The 21,996-nt window shown below is 48.5% G+C and overlaps 1 protein-coding gene across 20 annotated transcripts in view; it reads left to right on the forward strand.

Moving 5' to 3' along the window:
* The window catches only part of CXXC5 (CXXC finger protein 5), a 58,982-nt gene that overhangs the window by 33,957 nt on the left and 3,029 nt on the right, over positions 1–21,996 (forward strand). For 8 of the 20 annotated variants that reach the window (XM_007473715.3, XM_056811385.1, XM_007473716.3 and 5 more), the window contains exon 2: positions 20,318–21,330. In XM_007473715.3, the coding sequence (XP_007473777.1) occupies positions 20,482–21,330 (849 nt within the window). In that variant the 5' untranslated portion in view covers positions 20,318–20,481. Of the gene's footprint in view, positions 1–7,710; positions 10,435–11,333; positions 11,517–20,317; positions 21,331–21,996 lie in introns of those variants that run through there. The other 12 variants (XM_007473712.3, XM_007473719.3, XM_007473713.3 and 9 more) reach the window with 5 other exon arrangements.

Consider the following 21,996-nt stretch of genomic DNA (forward strand, 5'->3'; position numbering starts at 1 on the left):
TCATTTTGGGCTGTCTGAGAGGAGAGCAGAGGATAGAAGTGGGAAAAGAAGCTGGGTAGTGGGTGGGTGGGGCGATGCAGGGGCACAAGAAGGTAGAGCATGCCAGGCTTTGGAGGGAGGGGTGTGTGTGGGGGTGGGGGGTGTTGCTGATGGAGGTGAGGAGTTGTTGGGCTGAGCTGGGAAGGAATGAAGGAAGCAGTTTGTGACTGGCCTGCTCTTGTATCCACTGAGGGAAATGTAGCCTCAAGGAAAGACCCCAGTCTGGATTTAGGAAGGGTCTGAAGAAACTACCTCTGACCTCAGACTACCTTGGTCAGCTTGTTTGGTTCCCATTGGAATGATAAGGGATCCTTTATACCTCTCGGTTCAACCATTTATAAAAAATCAATAATTTGCTCTTTGAGAAGAGCATTGTTGGGGCAGCTAGGTGGCACAATGGATAGGGTATGAGGCTTGGAGTCAGGAAGACCTGAGTTCAAATTTGATTTCAGACTTTCCTAGCTGTGTGACCCTGGGCAAGTACTTAATCCCCTTTGCTGCTCTTTTGTCTTAGAATTAATACTAAGACAGAAAGCAAGGGTTTAAAACAAAAAAGCACATTGCTATCACTTCTTACACTCTCTCCTGAGGATCATTTCTTTTAAAAATGTAGTAATTGTTATTAAAATTACTTTAAAGAAATAATCTCCTAAATAAATTTAATTCTCTAAAAATACAGTGGTACTCCCAATAGAACTTTTTCTTTTGAAAAAGATGAAACGAGTCAATCTATTGGCCACGGCTGACAGAGTATGCCTCATTCCACACTTGGGCCCACCATCTTTCTGTGAAAAGGATAGAGGTGTATACTTTCCCACCAGCTGGCTTTCTGGGAGGTTAAGAGGAGAGTTTTGCCATCTTTCAAAGTTATTTTCTTTTCCACTGATGCATTTGTCATTGTTCTGCTCTTTCTCCCAGGAAATCTGAAATGGTGAGTTTACAAGATGTGCTTGGACCAGAGTTAATGTCATGTTTTCCTCAAATCCTGGAGAGCTCATGTTCCCATTCCCTCCCATACCTGCAATTATCTTAACCCCTCCCCTAGTCATAGTGAGGGTCCTTTTGTACTTTTATAGTCCTTTTGAGGACCAAGTGGTCTCTTTAAAAAAAAATTATTATTTTATATCCTCTGATAGTAAAGTTGCTAAATTTTATATATAAGTTATACATCTATCAAATTTGCATTATTATTTAATAATTCTTTTATTATCTTTTGTTTTTCTATCCCCTAAATTTCCTCCTGTATCTCTTCCAAATCCCAGAAAGCCATCTTATTGAGCAAAGAATACGGGGGATTTCTTAAGGTCTCTCTCAAGCCTGAACTCTCACTGTAGGACCTTAGATTTGAAAGAGATCTTCAAGATCATCTAGACCAGGTCAATTTTGCTGATTAAGAAATTGCATTGAGAGGGCAGCTGGGTGCCTCAGTGGACTGAGAGCCAGGCCTAGAGATGGGAGGTCCTGGGTTCAAATGTGACCTTAGATACTTCCCAGCTGTTTGACCCTAGGCAAGTCACTTAACCCCCATTGCCTAGCCCTTATTGCTCTTCTGCCTTGGAAGCAATACACATTATTCATCCTAAGACAGAAGGTAAGAGAAAAAAAGACAGACAAAGAAAAAGAAAGAAAGAAAGCAAGAAAGAAATTGCATTGGAGGCAACCAGGTGGCTCATTGAATTGAACACCAGGCCTAGAGACAGGAGGTTCTGAGTTCAAATTCGACCTGAGACTTCCTAGCCATGTGACCCTGGGCAAGTCACTTAATCCCAGTTGCCTACCCCTTAGCAGTCTTCTGCCTTGGAACTAGTTCATAGTATTGATTCTCAAATAGTAAGTAAGGCTTTAAACAAAAAGAAGTTGCAGCCCAGAGAGGGCAAGTGATTTTTCAGGGATTTGAACTCAGGTCTGGATGTGGATCAGAGAAAGGATTATGTTTCTTCTGGCCTGAACCCAGATCTTTTGGTTCCAGGACACCATAGTCCCCCAGAAATGCTATTTTATCTCTACCAAGAGGAAGGTCTTCCTGATGTTCTTGTGACTCCTTGGGTCCAGGCAGAAGTAGGAGTCCACAATTCAGGTTCTTCAAGTGAGGATTCCCACCATACATCTTAGATGGGAGCTAAAATCTGGGGGAGAATCCCTTCAATGTATATCCTATTGACTTTGCTTTTTCAAGACTGGGAGAACTCCACCTTTGTTTTTTTGATGGTCCAGGGCTGTGGGATCAGGAATGATTTGGTGCCAAAGGAAGTTTTTTTTTATAAACATTTACACCTTCCATCTTGGAATCAATACTGTGTTATTGACTCCAAGGCAAAAGAGTGGTAAGAACTAGGCAATGAGGGCTAAGTGACTTGCCCAGGATCACACAGCTGGGAAGTGTCTAAGTCAGATTTGAACCTAGGACCTCCCATCTCTAGGCCTGGCTCTCAATCCACTGAGCTACCCAGCTGTCCCCTGGAAGGTGTGTTTTTTGATGGGCTTGGGTTGTGAAGGGTCCACCTCTATACTCCTTCACACTCCTCTTTTTCGTTATGTGTCCCATCTCTCTCTCCACCCCATTCCCAATCATTCCTTCCCAAACCAGCCTCCCCTAGCTTTTCACCGATTTACCCCAAACACATTATTAGCCAACTGCTCACTGCTTAACCACAAACAACTTTGGGTCATGGTCTCTGGGCTGGGATCTCCTCCCCTCTCAGCTCAGCCTGTGGGCTTCTACCTAGGGTACGGAGAGAGGGAGTAGATGACAATGGGGCACAGCTTCTTCCAAATTCCCTTCTGTCCCCACCTTTCGGACCTTGGGGACCATGAATCATTTATGAGGAAAAATGAAGCCAATTAGGAACAAACTTTGAACACCACTAATTGAGGTGCCTAGTGGCACCATAGGAATTAAAGGAGCCAGTGTTCTGGTATAGAATTTCCGCTGGCCTCGGGAAATGGCCGTAGAGAGGAGATGCTCAGGGCCCTTCCTCCCCGTCATGTTGTCTCTTTTCCTTCTTCTAGCATCCTCTTAGATCCCTTAGCAGAGGTACCTCCTGTCTTTTTTCAGATTGCTTCCCCCCTCCCCCCACCCTGACCCTGGAAACCCCAGGCCCTGTTGTGGACATTTGTGAGAGGCGGTTCCCCTGGTTATTTCTCTAAGAGCTCGAGGCGCAGACTCCCAAGTCCCGATGAAATCCCAAGCTGGCTAATTAGGCTCTACTCCCTACCCCAGCAGCCCACCCCCACTGCTTTTTCCTCCAGGCCTGAAGTGTTGGCATGCTGTTCCCGGACACCATTCTGGGAGAGAGCAAGCAGCCTTGCTGTGTCCCAGAGCTGGTTGCATTTGTGAGGGCGGGGAGCCATCTCCAGCTAGGACTGGATTAATCTGGGGGTGGTGGGGGAGTTACAGATCCAAGAAGACTGTTCCATTGCTGAGGATTCAGAGACTCATGGTAGGGTCTTCCACCCCAGCCATTCTTCCCAGGACTCTAAGCCATCTATCTTGGGACACAACCCTTGGGTGTGTCCCTGGAGCCCAGTGGCAATTTGGGGTGGGTGCTTTTATGTTGTGTGTTTTGGAAACAGGGCCAGGGGAGGGACTGACTACAGATGAGAACACGATGGAGGACTGGAGAGAGGAAAGGGTCAGAGTGATTTCATCAAGAGAGGTGAAGTCATCTGCAAACCATTGTGGGAGGTTGGTGTGAATTTGTTGATTATAGGGGGAAGATTTCTGGAGTAGGAAGGAGCAAGCTAGCACCTTAGGGGTTGGCAGAGAGAAAATTGGGTTAGAAATGCCTTTTGTTCCCTTTAGTCACAGCAACAGGACTTGAGGTCCTAGGGGCAGGCTAAGGGAGAGTTTGTCTGGGATGGAGGTTCTCCAGAGGGACTCACCCTTATAATCAGAAAGATCCAACCCACCTTCCTTTTGGTCAATTCAATCTTTGCTCAAGCTGAGATCTGGGGATGTTGTTCTTGTTTTCAGAAATGAAATGTTCTGAGCTTGTTTTTTTCCTTCATTATATTAGCAGGTGGGATCTTTCTTTTGGGGGAGAGGTTCTGATGCGGTATCCCCTCCCGCCTTTTCCTGTAAGCTCACACGAGTCTCTCTCCCTCTAATGATTTTGTAATTATGTAGTAAGTGTGCTGAATCACTGATCTTCCTCTGGGCACCTCCAGCCCAACACCATCCCCCCACCCATCTCAGTTCCTACTGAGGTCTACCACCCACCTGATTACTTGATTTCCCCTACCCCTATATCATACTAGAACAGGTTCCTTCCTTCCCCTGGCTATGTAGACTGCACAGATACCTTGGAGAGGTTTTCAGCCTGACCAGGATGCTGGTTGATGGTGGATGGAGGGTGGATCTGTGAGTCTCTCAATTTGGTCTGGTGTGGGAAAGGTGGAGCTAGGTGAGGGACCCTGGAGGAGACTGTGGTATATGTGTGCCTTTGGAGGGGCTGGAGGGGGGAGAAGGGAGCACTCCTCTTGCTTTGCCCGCTGCCCTCTTCCGCCCTGTCACTGGAACCAACTGGCAGAGCTGATTCTCATTCTCACAGTGCCAGCTGCAGCACTCCTATCCTCCCTCCCATCTCGGTGGGGTAGAAGATTCAGCTGGTCTTGCCCAACTGCAGCACTGGGGGCCTGGCCAAATGCAGAGGCTGTCCGTCTTTCCATCTGTTCTCAGCTCATTTTAGGGGCTGGAGCTCTCCAAGTCTAGAACAAGGTCTAGCTTCCTTTGTCCATGGGTGACCCTTCATGACCCCACATGCATATAGGGGGTCACCCATGGACCACAAGTTACAGTGACATGTGCACACAGGCACGAGTGTGTGCATTCAGTGCCCATTCCACACAGTTATGTATGCTTGCCCAGTCATACACATGGGCACCGTACACATTCACACACATACCTTAGTAATGCATACCAACATACAGGCACTTACACACTCACAAATAATCATACATACAGATGATGTGACCCATGAGCATCTGTATACAGCTCCACACACATGCACCTAGACAGATGCCCAAATGTAAGTTCCTTGCCTGCACAGATATTCAGGTCCACAAATGAAAACACCTCATGGAACCATAGCAAGTCACAGCTGGAAAAGACCTCAGAAATTAAATAGTTCAACGACTCATTTAATAGATGAGAAAGCAGAGGCCCATCATCCCAAATGCTTATTCTCTCTTCTCTCTCCCTCCTTCCTCGCCTCTGTCTGTCTGTCTGTCTGTCTGTCTGTCTGTCTGTCTGTCTCACTCACACACACACACACACACACACACACAGAATATGTTGGCATTCCACTCCCAGCCAATAACAGAAGGCTCCCTGTTGAGTTGTTGTGGGGAAGAGGACAGGGGAAATGCTGGGTTGACCTCAGCCTTCTGGCCTGTGGAAAGCTCACCTTTCTTCTCCATCAGACTCTTTGGGCCCATAGGTAGGTGAGGTGTGGGATCCTCTGCCTGGGCTGAATGTAAGTAGGGCTTTTCCTCTGGCTGAAGAAACCCTGAGGAGCACTGTAAACTCTTTTCTATGATCCTACTCCTTCCCTCTCCTCCTCCAGGTCCCTTCCCATCTGGGGCCCCCTCTCTGCCTCAGTGGTCAGATTAGGCTTTGACTAAGGGAAGGGGAATGGGGGGCGGAGGGGGCAAGTAAGGAAATTGAGGCAATTCCCAGCCTGCCAGTCCTGAGTTGTGTGGTAGCCCTGTTTTGAGCTGGTGGAAGGGGAGGGGAGGAAAGAGGGCAGCAGTTTTCTCCGGCTTCTCTCCAGGGCATCGGCGCCATGGCATCTGTCAAGGTCAGATAGGGAAGGCCGGAAAGAACCGGCTCTCGACTCGAGCCTCCCTGTGCTGGGCGGGCAAGCTGGCCTCGCGGCCCCTCTTGGCTCATTATTTTTGTGCTCCCGAGGCCAGAGCGACACCTCCCTCCCTTCCTCCCTCCTTCCACCAGGCCTGCAGTCTGGGGGCTTTTGTTTTCTCGTTATTTCTCACTCCAGCCGCAGAGGCCCTAGCCTGCAGATGTGGCAGTGGACTCAACCTGCCAGGAAGAGCTGTTAAGGCCATAGACAATTATCATCACTGGCTGTGGTGGATGGTGGGCAAGGGATAAATCTACTTGCCAAGGGGGGAAGTAGGTTTTCTTCCTAGGTAGGTAGGCTATGGCCCCATTCCCCATCATTGCCAAAGCAGGGGGTGGGAGCAGGTGGCCAAGAGACCACCTGGCCATCCGGGTTTGCATGCAGTCTTGCCTTTTGGCTGCCAAAACTATTGGACCTGTTTTATGGGATGGAGGGGGAAATGTTGCCAGGGGAGAGGTGGGCATAGCTAGTTCAGGTGACCCTTCTGTCCTAGAAATAAATCATAGCTTACCCTGCCTGGCCCCTCTCCTCCACAGATATAATTTTGCTCAAGTGAAGCAAGAAACCATTGACTAGATGGGGAAACTCAGGCACAAAACCCCGGCTCCTCCCATCCTTGTGCCCAAGTTTCTCTATCCAATGGATGCTTGCCAGCCTACCTCATGTCTGGTAGATATACCTTGATTCTTGCAAGAGAGAAAGAGGGCCTCCCTGAGCTTCAATCCCTATCCACCTCCTCTTTCCCTCTTTCCCCTTCTTCCCCTACTTCCACTGGAAACATTTCACATTTGTGAAATTTCCCTTGTAGGCAGAGCACTCATATCTTGGAAGGACTAGTCATCTACCATAAAGCTCTGAGCCATCTTCCACTCTGACCATGGCCTCAGTAGCATGGCATGGAACCTCTGTACCCTAGGACATTTTACACAGATATAGCTGGATACACATTTTTTTTCTCCTACTTAAACACACACACACACACACACACACACACAAGTGCTGTGGGTTTCTGGCGCTGTTAGGCCCTGCCATGTACAATAAATCCCTCTTAGTTTGTGGATTATTGGCCCGATAGAGCGTAGCTGCCCTGTCAGGCCCCCGGGCAGGGTACGTCCAGTTTACCCGCCAGCATTGTGTGTGTGTGTGTGTGTGTGTGTGTGTGTGTGTGTGTACACGTACACTCTGTGTATGCCCCTTGTGTTTCTGAGCACAAATTTCCAGAGGATTTTTTTCCAGGCCAGCCATGTGCTCTGCTGCTGATAGGGAAATCTGAGTCTCACAGCAACTTTCCCTCCCATTCCCTTTGCTGTACCCTCTGGCTGCAGCCTGCCTTAGGGACCAACAGCCAAAAATCTATCCCTTCTCCTTTACTGTCTCTAAAGTCCCATATGTTAAATTCTGGAAAGGAGCTGGTACCAATGGCCAAGGTGGAGGGGTACCCACTATCTCTTTGTTTCTCTATGTCTTCTCACCTGTGTTCAGTCAACTAGCATTTGGGGCCAGAAACCTGGCAATAAGACCTGAGGAGACAGATGTATGTATGTATGTATGTATGTATGTATGTATGTCAGCCCCTGCTGGAATCACTGGGAAGGTCTTCCCCAGGCACCTTCTCCCCATCTCTAGCAGTCTCTCTCTTTCCTTTCCTACACAGCCAGGCTGGCTGGAGCTTCCTAGGCAGAGGTCCCTGCCTTTTTATTTCTTGCTCTTCCTCCCCACCACCCCCACCCTGGCTCTGGGAGCCCCTTCCAACACTGGCTAGGGAAGTCTCTCCTAGGTAGGAATATGATTCTCACTCCCTCTACCCTGTGACTTAGCTTGCTTTGATATGGGGAGCTGGGGAGTGTTGCCACAAAAAGAAAGGGGCAGAAGCAGCCGGAGGCCTTATGCTTTGGCTAAGGTTGACCCTCCCCATTCCTCATGGGTGCCCCCCCCCCCACTCAAAACCCAAGAACACCAGCACAGTGGCAAAGAAGGAAGCCCTTGTACAATGAGAGCTTGTGTGGAGCTGGCTAGGGTAGCCTGTGGGATGCTGGGGGAGGAGAACAAGTGGTGTTTCCCTGCTGTTTGATTTCCTGCAGAGACATCCAGCCGCCTCTTCCTCCTTTTCCTCTCCTCCTCCTAGAGCTGCCATCCCAGGTCTCCTGTACATCCTCCCAATTCTTAAAGGAAAGATCAAGGAAAAGCTAGATCTGGGAGTTCAGTTCTGGCTTTGCTATTGATAGTGTGACCTTAGACAAGTCACTTTATTTATGGCTCTCTATAAGATAAAGGGGTTGGATTAAAAAACATTTTTTTTTTTACCAGCTCAAACCTGCTGAGTTACCTAGGTCATAGAGTCAGCATTTTAGAGTCAAACATCTCAGAGGTCATATAGTCTAAATCCCTCATTTTACAGTTAAGGAAATGAAGTCTCATGTTGGTTAAGTGACATGTCCAAGGTGGGATTTGAATCCAGGTCCTTCAGCTCCAGAGTCAGCACTCTTTCCTTTGTACTCTGGGAGAGGAGGGATACTTTTTTCTTAATACATCCCTGTAGCTATCCTGTAAAACCCTGTTACCTAAACAACTCAGGGTTATTAAGGTGAGGACCACCCTTAGTGGGAGAGGTACAGCTCATTAAGGCACTGCAGAACTCTGGGCCATTCCTCTATCCCTCCCACTCCTACCCCACCACTAGGGTTGTGAGTGGTAAATTGTACTTGGAGGCAAGAAAATCTGTTTGAATCCTACCTTAGAGACTGAATATGTAACCCCAAGTAAATCATTTAACCTGGCTCTGCCTCAGTTTCCTTATCTATAAAATGGGAATCCCAAAGACACTACCATGAAGTGTGGCTGTGAGGATCAGACTAGCAATTATGTATAAACCACTTTGCAAATCTTAAAGAGCATATAAATGCTAACTCCCCTTATCTCAACAAGGACCTTGAATTGTAGTAGAGAGTCTGGATCTTTGGGTTCTGGGTAAAAAACTTAAAGACAGCTGGATAGTGTTGTCTGCAGTATAATAGTTTGGGAGGGAGACAATATGGCTTCTGCTCTTCACTCTACCCAACTGACTTGCTATGTGGTCTTGGGCAACTTCTGTGCGCTTCATATTAATTTATAAAAGGGGAAATGATTTTGGCCCCACCCACCTCACAATGAGGACTTATGAAATGAAAGTGTGTGTGTGTGTGTGTGTGTGTGTGTGTGTGTGTTCATGCACACATGGAAGTGCTCTGGAAAGACCCAAGTGTTGGATGGATTTCATTTTGGTTTCCTAGTAGTGTGCATCCTTCTTCCCCTCAAGGGCTCTGAAAGTGCTGAGGTTAGGGAACTATGGGGACCATTTCTAAACTGCATCCCCTGCCCCATCCTGTTGATCATGCCTGACATGCCTTTGGGGGGGACAAGGAGTTGCCTTTATTCTTGTGGCCTTGGTAGGTAACTCATTTTGCTCATATATCTGCAAAGTTAAGGCCCTTTGTAGATATGGTTACTTTGGCTCCAATAGAGGGGTTTCTGGGATGTTGGTTGTATTGTCCTTAGGTTGAGAGATGACCTTGAGAAAATTGAGACCATCCTTTACCTCTTGGTATTCTTGCCAGCTGCCAAGCATATGCATTTTCCTGTATCTCTGTGTCTCCCCATGTGACTGACTTCCTTGGGAAATTCCCAGAATAGTATCTTGGATCAGAGAGGGATGAAACGTCTACCTTGTTACTCAGCCTGATCCATCCAACTACTGCTGCCTGAGGCTGCTGTTCCTGTCTATCCCGCTGTCGTTTGTCCTGGTGTGCTCGATTCTATATGCATGCTTGTGTTCAAGTGTGTGTGTATGTGTGTACCCCTTTCCCTATGGGGATATTTATGTTAGTGGGAATACAGGCTAAGGAAATAGGGGAAGGATGGGACTTGACCTTGGCCCTAAAGATTTTGGACTGGAAGCAAAGAGGGCTGTAGATGGTGGGGAGATGTTTCAGGGTGGGAGAAGTAATGTACGCAAATGCATAGGAAATTGGTGGGACCTATTTCGTAATTTGGGGGGACTTGGTGAATAGACTAATCTGGTTTGAGCAAAGACAGTTGTTTCAGTAGGGAAGTGATGAGACATCAAGCTAGGATGGCAAATTGGGACCACATTATAGAAGACCTTTGAGGGGCAGCTTAGAGTTTGTTCTTGATTCGATAGGTACTGGGGAGCCTTTTAAGGCTCTTAGTCAGGGGGAGTTGTATAATCAGAGCTGTGCATTCAGAGGATTAATCAGATTGTGCTGTACAAAATGGATTAAAGGAGATGTGTATACTTGGGATCCAGATTGGGAGTGAGGAGTCTAGAGAAAGCATTCCCAACCACCTTACCCATGACATCAGCACCCACCGACATTATGACATCATTGGCGTAGCGTTCCAAACACCAGGACAGCGCTCTATTCACACAGGGCCAATGTTGTCCCCTTCCCCTGCTCCCCAAAGCCCTGCCGTAGTACAGAATCCTGGGTAGGAGCCCTGTCCACAGCCCTCCCTGGGACATTGGGAGCTGACTGCCAAGGTAAATCCCCAATCTCTGCTCCTCTTGGGCCATGAAGGTACTTCCAGGGATTCTCTTGAGGGTCTGACCTTTTTTTTTTTTTAAGGTGACTCCCACAGAGAAGGGTAGTGGTGACAGATAGAACATTTAGAAAGAAAGAAGGGAACACTGGAAGCCACTTTTCTCCTCCTTCTGTGCCCTACTGCTGAGCAAATCCACATCTATTTACTGGGAAGGCAGAGGGGAATCTTCCCATTCCTTAGATGGAGAATCTAAGACCTTGAGAAGGGCCATGATGCAAGCAATGCCTCAGAATGTGTCAGGCAGAGCCGGAACTATATCCCAGACCTCTCCAGTATGATGACCTAGACTCTTGTTTCTCTTGCTCTTTGGGTTCAGTTTTAGAGCCAAATATAGGACCCTAATGGGTTGGGAGGATTTCCCAAGGGGTCTTACCTTCATGAATTGATCTTGGGATGGGTACTTGTCAAGTGGAGGAGCAGGAGCAACTTAATAAAGGAGGAACACTAGCTTTGGAATTAGGGTCCCTGGATTTGAATCCTATCCTTGCTATTATGATCCTAGACAAATTGTTAGAGTTAGGTTCTCTGGGTCGTTATTACTTTATCTGTAAAATGAGGGGATTGGATTTGATGCTTTTGTTGTCTTCCTCTTTTAAATCCTATGGGCCTGTGAGGTAATGATACCTGGGCACCAAATGGATCTTGTTGCTGTGGTTTCACTTGGGTGATGGGTAGAAAGAAGGGAATCAGATAAGTGATTCCCCTTCCACTCCTCCCTCCCAGAAATGAGACTTTGGGGATGAGGTTCTGTAGTCTTAAGGATGGGGTAGAATGTGATCTTACCAAATTGCTCTGGGAGGAATCCTTCTAAGTCTGATGTTCCCCCTTTTTCTGCAGTTCCACCAATGAGGTTCAACTTACAGGAGGAGACCCATCCTACTGCCAGGCCCTGACCCCAGGAACTCCCCTGGATGGTCCAGGACTGACATCTTACCCCCATTTCTATTCCCCATCTACTCTGACTGGCCTTCTCCTGGCTGGGAGCCCCTGCAGCTGGTGTGAAGAGCTTCGAGGAGGGAGGTGGGTACCCCCTGCCACTGAAGTCTAGAGGGGGAGGGAGACTGACCAAGGACAGAAAAGAACAAAGTGTCTAATTAACCCTGGGACTAAAGGCAGATTGAGAACCATGTTCTAGGACCAGGGCCCTGGAGGAAAGGAGGAAAATGGTGGGTTGGCCCTTCTGTAATAGGGAAGACTCGCCCCCTTTCAGGGCAGGGATGAAAGACCATTTCCTTCCTGGGTCTTCAGATCAAAACATGTCTGTCCCTAGAGTGCCCATGACTCAGAGGGATCTTTGGTCTGGGGACAGAGTGGAGAAGTTGGGGTGTCTCAGCCCTGAGATGATCTAGCCCTTTCATCTAGTCTAGGTACTCCATCAAGAGACCCTTTTGAGGGAACAGAGCCTCCAAATGGAACTTTTAATGGCAGAGAGGTTCTTGGGGTGGTTGCTTTGTACTAATTGGAGGTTTTTTTTCAACATGTTCCTTCATTTCTCTACCTGTCTTGTCATTTTCTATATGTGGCTTGCAGCTTCTCTTCATATTTCTTCTTCGTCTCTGGCTGCTTACATCTGTCTCAGGAGGTCTCTTTCTATCCTGCTGTTTCTGTCTGTCATTCTGTCCCTTCTTCTGCCTCTGTTATTTTGTATCCCTTTCTCTGTCTCCCTGTCTGGCATTCTGTCTGTTCCTCTGTCTCTGTTCTATCTCTCTGTGTTTTTCTGTCCCTGTTTTTGCATCTAAGTCTTTCAGTGTTTTTATTCTCCCTGTCCCCTGCCTCTGGGTCTCTGTCCCCCCCTTTGGGTTTCTGTCCCTCTGTCTCTGGGTCTCAGTCTCTTGGTGACTCTGTCTACCCCCAGTGCAGTGTTCCATTCCACCCGCCTCCCCCCCCCCCCCCACACACACACATACACTCAGACAATCAGGACCTTTGTGGGATGACCGATGGGCTGGCCGGCCAGGCGCCGCTGGCTCCGCATTGCTGATGAAACGGAGCCCTTTGTTGTTCTCTCTTTAGTCGGCAGTATTTCTTTTTGGGGGCTGGATGTATTCCTGGCAGGGATGATGATGGATGCTCTCTCCCTTCCAGCAGCAGCATTTTGGATTCCTTGCCCAGGGCCAAAGCTTGCTTGCCTTCCTTCTTCCTTCTAGCCCTTCAACCTCCCTAGGCTGTAACTCCTTTCCACTGGCACCATGGTAGCAGATGCCACCCCATCCTCTCCTAAAAGACTTTCACGAGAAAGCGTGGTAGAGGAGAATATAGCAAAGAGTGTATTGAGGCGCAATCTAGTTGTGTGGACTTTGACCAGTCTGGTAAATAGTGGATGAGGGAGCTAGTGGGGAAACTGGGTGATCTCCTTTATAGCTTCACTTCCTTCCCCCTTGTCAACAAGCAGATCTCTAGTACTATCCATGACTAGGGGGAGTGGGACCATGATATGAGCCATAGAGCAATTTAGAGAGATTGGGGGAATCCTTTTCTTTTTCTGAAGTCCATTCTTGAGTCTTCTGCCCTCTTTTTTTTTTTTAACCCTCACCTTCCATCTTATACAATACTGTGTATTAGTTCCAAGACAGAGCAATAAAGGCTAGGCAATGGGGGATAAGTGACTTGCCCAGGGTCACACAGTTAGGAAGTATCTGAGGTCAGATTTGAATCCAGAATCTCCTCCTCTAGCCTAGATTTCAATCCACTGGCTTCTAGTGGATTAGCCTAGAACAACTAGCTAGAACAACCTAGCTTCCCCTTGTCCTTTTTCTGTCTCAGATAGAGGCAACTGTCTCAGAAACCACCTCTCAAGGAGATTGAGGTCTACTCAGACTAGAGCATAGAATATTCATTTTACTAACCTCAGTTAACTCTCAGTTGCTCCAGAAGACAGGAAGGGTCTGAGGATTCATCAACCTTGAGATTTCCACCCCTATTCCCACCCCAGGCTAAGTTAAAACAGATGAGGCATGACCAGAGTTGGGTGGGAGGACAGACTCAAAAGAGGGAGGGAACTGAAGGTTTTTCCAGAAGCAGTCAGGCCTCAAGGGAAAGAGTCAAAGGAAGCTAAGCCACAGGAAGCTTTGGGGGCAGGCCACAGGTTGGGGGAAGAGCCTGGAGTGACTGGTGACTGTGTCTGCCAGATTCCCCTATCTCTGGATAGCAGGAGCTCTTCTAAGGACCCTTCTGAACAGCCTGCAGGAGAAAGGCAGGAATGGGCTGATAGAATGTGCCAATATTGTGTGTGTGTGTCTGGGGGGGCGGGTGGGCAAGGAAGGTGCTAAGGGGAGCAGCATTCTGGTGGTGGATGAGGGAAGGGAATTGAAGCTTTCCTATAGAGATAGACCTTTTCCTCTCCCCACCCCTCCTTGCCCCCAAATACACTCTCTCCCTCTCTCTCATCCAGCTTCAGATACATTAGCTATGTGACCCTGGACAAGTCACTTAACCTCTGCCTCTCAACTATAAAATAGGGATCATTAAAAATTTTTTTTATTGTAAAGTTACTTTATTTTACCAATTACATGTAATAACAATGTTCTACATAAGATTTTCAAAGTTATATGGTCCAAATTGTCTTGTCTCCCTCCCTCCCTTCCCTGAACTGGCAAGTAATCTGATCTGGGATATGCATGTATTATCATGCAAAACATTTTCGTATTGTTCATTTTTATAAGAGAATACTCAAATAAAACTGAAACTCCAAAATAAAAATCCAAATAAACTAAGGTAAAAAATCATATGCTTTGATCTGCATTCTGACCCCAGTTCTTTCTTTGGAAGTGAGTAGAATAAAACGGGGATCGTAATAGAACTTATCTTACAGGATTGTTGTGAGGATCAAATTGGATAATATTTGTAAAATGCTTAGTACACTGCTTGGCACATATTGGAACTTAATCCTTCCCTCCCTCCCTCCCTCCCTTTCTTCCTTCCTTCCTTCCTTCCTTCCTTCCTTCCTTCCTTCCTTCCTTCCTTCCTTCCTTCCTTCCTTCCTTCCTTCCTTCCTTCCTTCCTTCCTCTTCCCTCCCTCCATCCCTCCATAAAAACTTCTTGTTCCTTTGGAACAAATTTTTTTTTTTAAAACCCTTACCTTCTGTCTTGGAGTCAATACTGTGTATTGGCTCCAAGGCAGAAGAGTGGTAAGGGCTAGGCAATGGGGGTCAAGTGACTTGCCCAGGGTCACACAGCTGGGAAGTGGCTGAGGCCAGATTTGAACCTAGGACCTCCCATCTCTAGGCCTGGCTCTCAATCCACTGAGCTACCCAGCTGCCCCCCCTTTGGAACAAATTTGAAAGGGTTTGGGGCTTAGCTCTCTGCTCACTGCTACCAGCAGTGTGACTGAGGACAAGTTATATTTTCTCTCTCTCTGAGGCTCCATTTCCTCAGCTTTATAATGAAAGGGATGCTCTCTCCAGTGTCTTCCAGCTTTGACATTTTGGAGTTCTCTGAGTTAGTTCTCAGGGAATCAGAGAGTCTTGCTTGTCTATTCCACTTCTGCCCACATTTCCTTTAGGACATTTTGAGGGGAATCCATTGTCCTTTTCATTTCACTTGCTTATATTTGAAAGAAGGGCCCTTGCCTTCTGCCTGGGCACTGAGGCAGGGTTTCCCTAGCCCCAGCTTCCGGGATTTGATAGTGTTTTATCCCAGTACATCTGTTCTTTGACATCTCAGATTGCCTGAGCTAGGTCTCTCTCATGGCTAGTCTGGTTGATGGTGAGGGGGAGTGGTGGGAACCCTGCTGCTCAGACCAAGATGGGTAGCTACAAGAAGACCCTAAAGAAAGAGATGAGACCTGTCCCTCAGAATCTCCAGTTTTCTTAGCCTAGGGCAGTGCAAAGAAGGGTTTTTAGAAAAATCTCGTGCAGATAGAAACATAGCTTCTAAGAGACCTAGATAGAAGACTTGTGAGAGATACAGACTAATAAGACACAGTGAAACTGGAATGGAGATGTCCTTGGGAGTCTTAAGGTCCCATATTGCCTCCCTTTCTTGTGGTATTTGTATTTTGTATATTTGTATATTCCCTTGGGTGGAGAATGTCTGTTTGACCTGCATTGTAGGGGCCTAGACCCATAGGAGAGCAGAGGAAAGCCGAGTTACCTAGTCATTTGGCTATTGATTGTTGTCACTGGCCAGGGCTGGCTGAGAGCACCAGCTCCATTGCTTTCTCATCTCCAGTTAAGGGAAGATAGAGCCCTTCTGCCTCATCCTCTGGCTTCTTGAGAGACATTGGTGATTGGGGGGGGGGGGGAATCATCTTTTAAAATTGGAAGAAGCCACAAGTTCTCTTACTAGAGAGTAAACTGAGACTCAGAGAAAGGATTTGATGAAGATCACACAACCATTACTAGAACTCAGAGTTCAGGACTCCCCTAGTTTTTACCTTTCTCATTTCATATTGAGACTGAAGTTCTTACTGGGTCTGGAGGTTGAAGGTAAGGGTCAGGAAGCCCTGGCATGTTGGTAATTTCTTATCTCCCCAATTTAGAGCTTCTGGAGGCTGTGGAGTCTCACTGTCCCTACTCAGAGGCTTCCTGGGTTCTGTGGTTCTGTCCCTGTCTCCATTGGGCACAAGTAGAGAAAGTGGAAGTAGAGCTTTCTCAAGACAACCAAAAATTATCCTATCCCTCTTTGCTCCTCCCTAAATCCCTTTATTCCCTGTGATTCTCTTGGGGATTGGGGCAGGGGTAGATTTAGGCTAGACACAAGGAAGGACTCCATGGGTTTCAAAGATTCTTGAACAAGTGGGCTCAGGAATATTGTAAAGGTAGACTCCTCTTAGGGAGATGGAGTAGTAGATAGTAGGGTGGATTCCAAGAGGGAAGGGGGTTCCAAGAGGTCATTATTATTATTTAGTAAACCCTTACCTTCTTCTGTCTTGGAGTCAATACTGTGTATTGGCTCCAAGGCAGAAGAGTGGTAAGGGCTAGGCAATGGGGGTTAAGTGACTTGTCCAGGGTCATACAACTGGGAAGTGTCTGAGGCCAGATTTGAACCTAGGACCTCCTGTCTCTAGGCCTGGCTCTCAATCCACTGAGCCACCCAGCTGCCCCCAAGAGGCCATTATTATTGAGAAGGTCTCATTATTTCTCCTGCCTTCTTCTCTTGCCATCCTGGATTAGAGCACCATCTCTCCCATTGCACTGTGCTTCTCTCCATCCTAACCCAGTGGGACCCAAAGTGTAGCTCTGGGAATGAAGTTAAGTGGAGAAGGGAGATTCTGGAAGAGTCAAGACCTTAAAAGGGTTTACTTTGAGCCCCAACCTAGCCTTTTTATTTTAACCCTTACTTTCTGTGTTAATAACAACTCAGGACAAAAACAAGGGGTAGACAAATGGGGTTAAGTGACTTGCTCAGGGTCACATAGCTAGGAAGTCTCTGAGGCCAGATCCTCCTGACTTCAGGCCTGGTCTCTCTCCATTGTGCCACGTGGCTGCTACCCCTCTGCCCTAGTCTTTAACAGTGAACTTTTTACTCGGGGTGGGCCTGGGCCTGGGAATTTTCAGAAATTTCTTTGCCCTATCTTTACCCCCTCCCTTTCTATTAGAAGCCCAGGTAGGGGAGTGAGTGCCATTCGGGATAGGCTTCTAATTTGATCCAAAGGGAGTCTTTGGAACAGTCTTGGCTGGGTCCAAAATAGTCGGTCCTTACCTTTCTCCCTACTCACCCATTCACCATCACATAATGTCCAGTGCTCTTGAGGATACCCAGCCCCAACTCACATACCCAGGGCAGGGCAACTCCCTCATTTTGCAGATAAGGAAACTGACACCTAAAGAAGTAATGTCATTTGTCCTTGGTCACAGAGATGACAAAAATTCCACATTTGAACCCAAGTCCTTTGACTTCAGATCAGCATTTCTTCCCACTGTAGCAGATTTAGATCTATTTGGCATCTCCTGCCCCATCCCCAGATTCTGGGGCTGAACAGTTCCGGCCCCTAGAACAGGACACAGTACCTTCTGCCTGAATCCATCCTCTCTTTGCAGTTTCCTTCCCTTGTAGCAGTACTTGCTTGGGGGATTGGCAGCCCAAGGTCTGTGGGGATCAAAGGGCTCTTAGGCTATTGTCACACTGAGATTCCACCTTCTCCTTTTCGCCCAAACTGAGCTGGGAAAATCACCCTGGGGCAAATTTGAATGGTCTAGAACCCATGAGACCCAGGTTTCAGATGATCTCTGCCCTGGCCTGGCCACCATCCCTCCCATCGCTGCAGATAATGTGGAGTGGGCAGTGTGTGTTCTCAGCAGACACCCACCCTTGTCTGTGCCCTTGGGGTGAGGTGGGGGAGTGTCTGAGCACCTCGGAAGAGAGAAAGCTGTGTCTTGTTGCCATCCCTACCCATGCTCAGGGCTCTGGTGCCCCCTTCAACAAGGGCTCCCAATATTGTCCCCTGTTCTCGGCTCCTTCTTTCTTACTCTGGTCATTATCCCCACCCCACCCCACCCCACCCCCTCTAATGCAAGGGCCACTCATCGGAGGGGGGTGGCGATGGTGGTGTGGGAAGACTAGGGAGGAGGGCGGCAAAGGGCTCCAGGGCCTGGCGGGCTGGCGAACAGGACAAAGAGTCAGTGTGTGCCCAGCTCTGGGGGGGGTGGGGGTGGAGCTCCAGCCAGATGTGAGTCTCTCCCAATGAACAAACAACCCGCTCAGCGGGCAGCACTGTTCCACCCTGCTCAGGCCCTCTGGCTCTGACCCTCCCTCCTGGAGCCCCCAGATGGGTGGGGGACCATGGGCTGCCCCCCTCCCCTTACCCCCTCAATCAGAGAAGGGCAGCAGTTACTACAGAAGCCAGAAATCTACCACTGGACTATCAAGGCATGATGATGGCTCCTGAGAGCCCTTAGGTCCCCATGGACCCTGCTCTTAGGTGTCCCCAAAATGAAAGCCTGTTCTCAGATGCTGTGGTACTTACAGTGTTTTGGGGTACAGATTTTTTTTTGTGGGTATAAGGCAGAAGACTGGCTAACAAGAGAATAAGACAATTTTTCCCCCTCCTAGTCAGCATTAGGGGAGAAACTAAAGAAACTATCATATAGTACTCGGATGACCCTGAACAAGTCTCTAGAATTTTGTTTTCTCATCTGTAAAATACAAAGGTTGATCCCAGGATTTCTGAGATCCCTTCCAGCCCTAGAGCTATGATATTTATAAGTGACCTTTTGACTTGTTCTGGCATGGATTGGCATGATTAATGAGCGAGCCTGGCCCTCCATGGGCTTCCTCAATCCCCCCAGGGTCTGGATCCTTCAGGATCTCTTCTCTCTGGAACAAGGTCTTCACTAAAACTCCAGTGTAGCAGAACTAACAGAAAACCTGGAGTTTAGTTGTTACCTGGCTATTATTACCTTAGAAAATGTTGGAGGTCAGAGGGGCTTAAAAAACTGGCCAGTCTAATTCTTTTCAATTTGATGGATGAGGAAACAGGCCCAAAGATGGGGAAATGACTTAACTGAAGTTACATGGTTGAGGGAGAGGTTTAGGGCAATTCTGTCCGCATTTCTTTCCAGTTTCCCCAAGTCCTGTGGAAAATGGGTACAGGTCATGGAAGCTAGGTTGTTTAGCAGATTGAGTGTGAAGCCTAGAGATGGAGGACTTGGGCTCGAATCTGGCCTCAGAGTCTTCCTAGATGTATGATCTTGGGCAAGTCACTTAACCCCCATTGCCTAGCCCTTACTGCTCTTCTGCCTTGGAACCAATACACAGTATTGATTCCAAGATGGAAAGTAATGAGTTTTGTTTGTTTTCTTTTCTTTTTTTTTTCTTTCTTTGGCTCCAAGGCAGAAGAGCGATAAGGGCTAGGCAATAGGGGTCAAGTGACTTGCCTAGGGTCACACAGCTGGGAAGTGTCTGAGGCCAGATTTGAACCTAGGACCTCCTGTCTCTAGGCCTGGCTCTCAATCCACTGAGCCACCCAGCTGCCCCCCATTTGTTTTCTTAAAGAAGAAAAAGAAAAGAAAATGGATACAACTCTCCCTAGTCTTGGGTGGTTTGACCTATAAGTTATTATGCTGATTCCTCAGCTTAGACAGAAAAAGTCTAGTTGATCAACTTTCCAAGTAGCTTGAGAAGCAAAGGTCAGGAATGGGGGAGTCAGTGGTGTTTAGTTAATAGGAACCCTTTATCTTCCTAGAGTCTGGTTGGGGGTTAGAGATTAGGAAATGAAGTTGGCCCAGATACCCTGGACCCTGGACCTGCAGCTGGGGTGACGGGCCTCTGTCAACACTAGGGTCACTCTTTGTTCCCCTGGCCTGAGCCTTGGGGGGTGAGCTGCTAGGGGATAGTTTTATGAGCTAACAACTTCCCCCCAATTTCTTTCTGCCCCTGTAGATTTTTCCTGCCAATTATACATGAGGTATGATATGATCTTCAATCATCCCTTGTCCCCCAACCACCCCCCAATTTTTTTGGGGGGGGGATTATAGGAACTAAGTGAGAGAGTAGAGGTCTGATCAGACCCTGCCATGGATAGGTAAAAAAACGCTAAGGTACACAGAGCAGTGACTTGTTCAAGGTCACATGGGTTATAGGATCGTAGATTTGGGCAGTAAGGGATCTTAGGAACCATCAAGTCCAATCCCCTCATCTTGCAGCTGAAGAAACAGGCACAGAGAGGTTCAGGAATTTGTCCAGGGTCACATAGCTAATAAATAGTCCATGGTGTAAATAGCAGAACTGTTATTTGATTCCAGACCCTTTGCCTGTAAAGCCAGTGGTCTTTCCACTATATAATACTCTCTTTGGGCTGGGGAGAGATTGTTAGAAACAGGTAGTTGTGGGTTTGGTGTTTTGGTTTTTTTTGCTAATTTTGCTCTCCCTTGTCCTTGCAGAGTAGCAGGCTTCCAGACCATGCATCTGCCTTAAGGCCACCTCCATACTCTCCGTGTCGGCGTCATCCCTGACCATCAGGGGCAGGAGCCCATCCCTGGGCTCGGGGTCGGTTGGGAAGCTCCCCTAACGGGGCTCAGTTGCCATCCCGGCCCTGGCCCCAACCATGTCTAGTCTCGTTGGCAGCCCACAGCCCGATAGCGGCGGCAGCGGCAGCGGCAACAGCGGCAGCAGCAACAGCAACAGCAAGTCAGGCACCGTAGAGAAATGCGGGTCAGACGAGGCCCTTCCCCCGGCCAACCCCGAGCGGCGGAACAAGAGCGGCATCATCAGTGAGCCCCTCAACAAGAGCCTGCGGAAGTCTCGGCCCCTGTCCCACTACTCGTCCTTCAGTGGTGGCAGCTCGGTGAGCGAGCTGGTGGACAAGGCAGCCGCTGCCTCCGGGCTGGCCAATGGGCACGACCCGCCCATGGACAAAACCAACTCTACCTCAAAGCACAAAAGCGGTGCTGTGGCCAGTCTGCTCAGCAAGGCAGAGCGGGCCGCCGAGCTCTCTGCCGAAGGACAGCTAACGCTGCAACAGTTTGCGCAGTCCACAGAGATGCTGAAACGGGTGGTTCAGGAACACCTTCCCCTGATGAGTGAGGCTGGGGCGGGGCTCCCAGACATGGAGGCCGTGTCAGGCACCGAGGCCCTGAACGGCCCTTCCGACTTCCCCTACCTAGGCGCCTTCCCCATCAATCCGGGCCTCTTTATCATGACGCCCGCCGGCGTGTTCCTGGCCGAGAGCGCCTTGCACATGGCGGGCCTAGCAGAATATCCTATGCAGAGTGAGCTGGCTTCTGCCATCAGCTCAGGCAAGAAGAAACGAAAACGTTGCGGCATGTGCCCACCCTGCCGACGGCGGATAAACTGCGAGCAGTGTAGCAGTTGTCGGAACCGAAAAACTGGCCACCAGATTTGCAAATTCAGAAAATGTGAGGAGCTCAAAAAGAAGCCTTCTGCTGCTCTGGAGGTAATCTGTTAGAATAGGGTCCCCGCTCTAGATTCCCAAGCTATCCCCCCAAGTTTCCTTTGTCTGTCCCCCAACCCTGCTCCCCTAACCTCCCCTTCCCCCCAAAAGAGCCCAAGTAGCAAGGCATGCTTTCAGTCTGGGCTTCTGCTCCGGTCAGTGGGGATGGGGGTGGCCCCTCCAAGAATTCCTGCCCTCCCCTGCTCAGCCCCCCTAGATAAAAGAGACTTCACTCACACACCTCTACTCTCTCCCACTCTGGGTCTGGTCCACTGTCCGTTAACCAGCAGAGACATGGGTACACGGTCATTCCCATAGCCGAGGCCCCGGGAGATTCATTTCTCTCCAGGTCCTGGAATGGTCAGCCAAGCCCACTGGGGTGACAGCCTGAGTCTATGGAATGTGGGCCCTCTGTGCTGTCTGAAAGCTGGCAGACTGCTTGGTAGTTAGCATTCCTTTACTTCTGGGGAGACAGGCTGGGGGGTATTCTCCCAGTGGGGTATACCTCACTCCAATAACTTTCCTTCATGGTGGGGTTGTCTGGGAGGCATGTGGTCCCAGGGAGGGGACCCCATCTGGGCCCAAACTTCAGGGCTCATCATATCCTCCCTCTCCCCCACCCCTTTCCCTAGGGCTACTCTCCTCTGGAGGGTAGAGCCTGTTGCTGGC

The sequence above is a fragment of the Monodelphis domestica genome, chromosome 1 (genome assembly GCF_027887165.1).
Source record: "Monodelphis domestica isolate mMonDom1 chromosome 1, mMonDom1.pri, whole genome shotgun sequence".
In the NCBI taxonomy this organism is placed as follows: Eukaryota; Metazoa; Chordata; class Mammalia; order Didelphimorphia; family Didelphidae; genus Monodelphis; species Monodelphis domestica.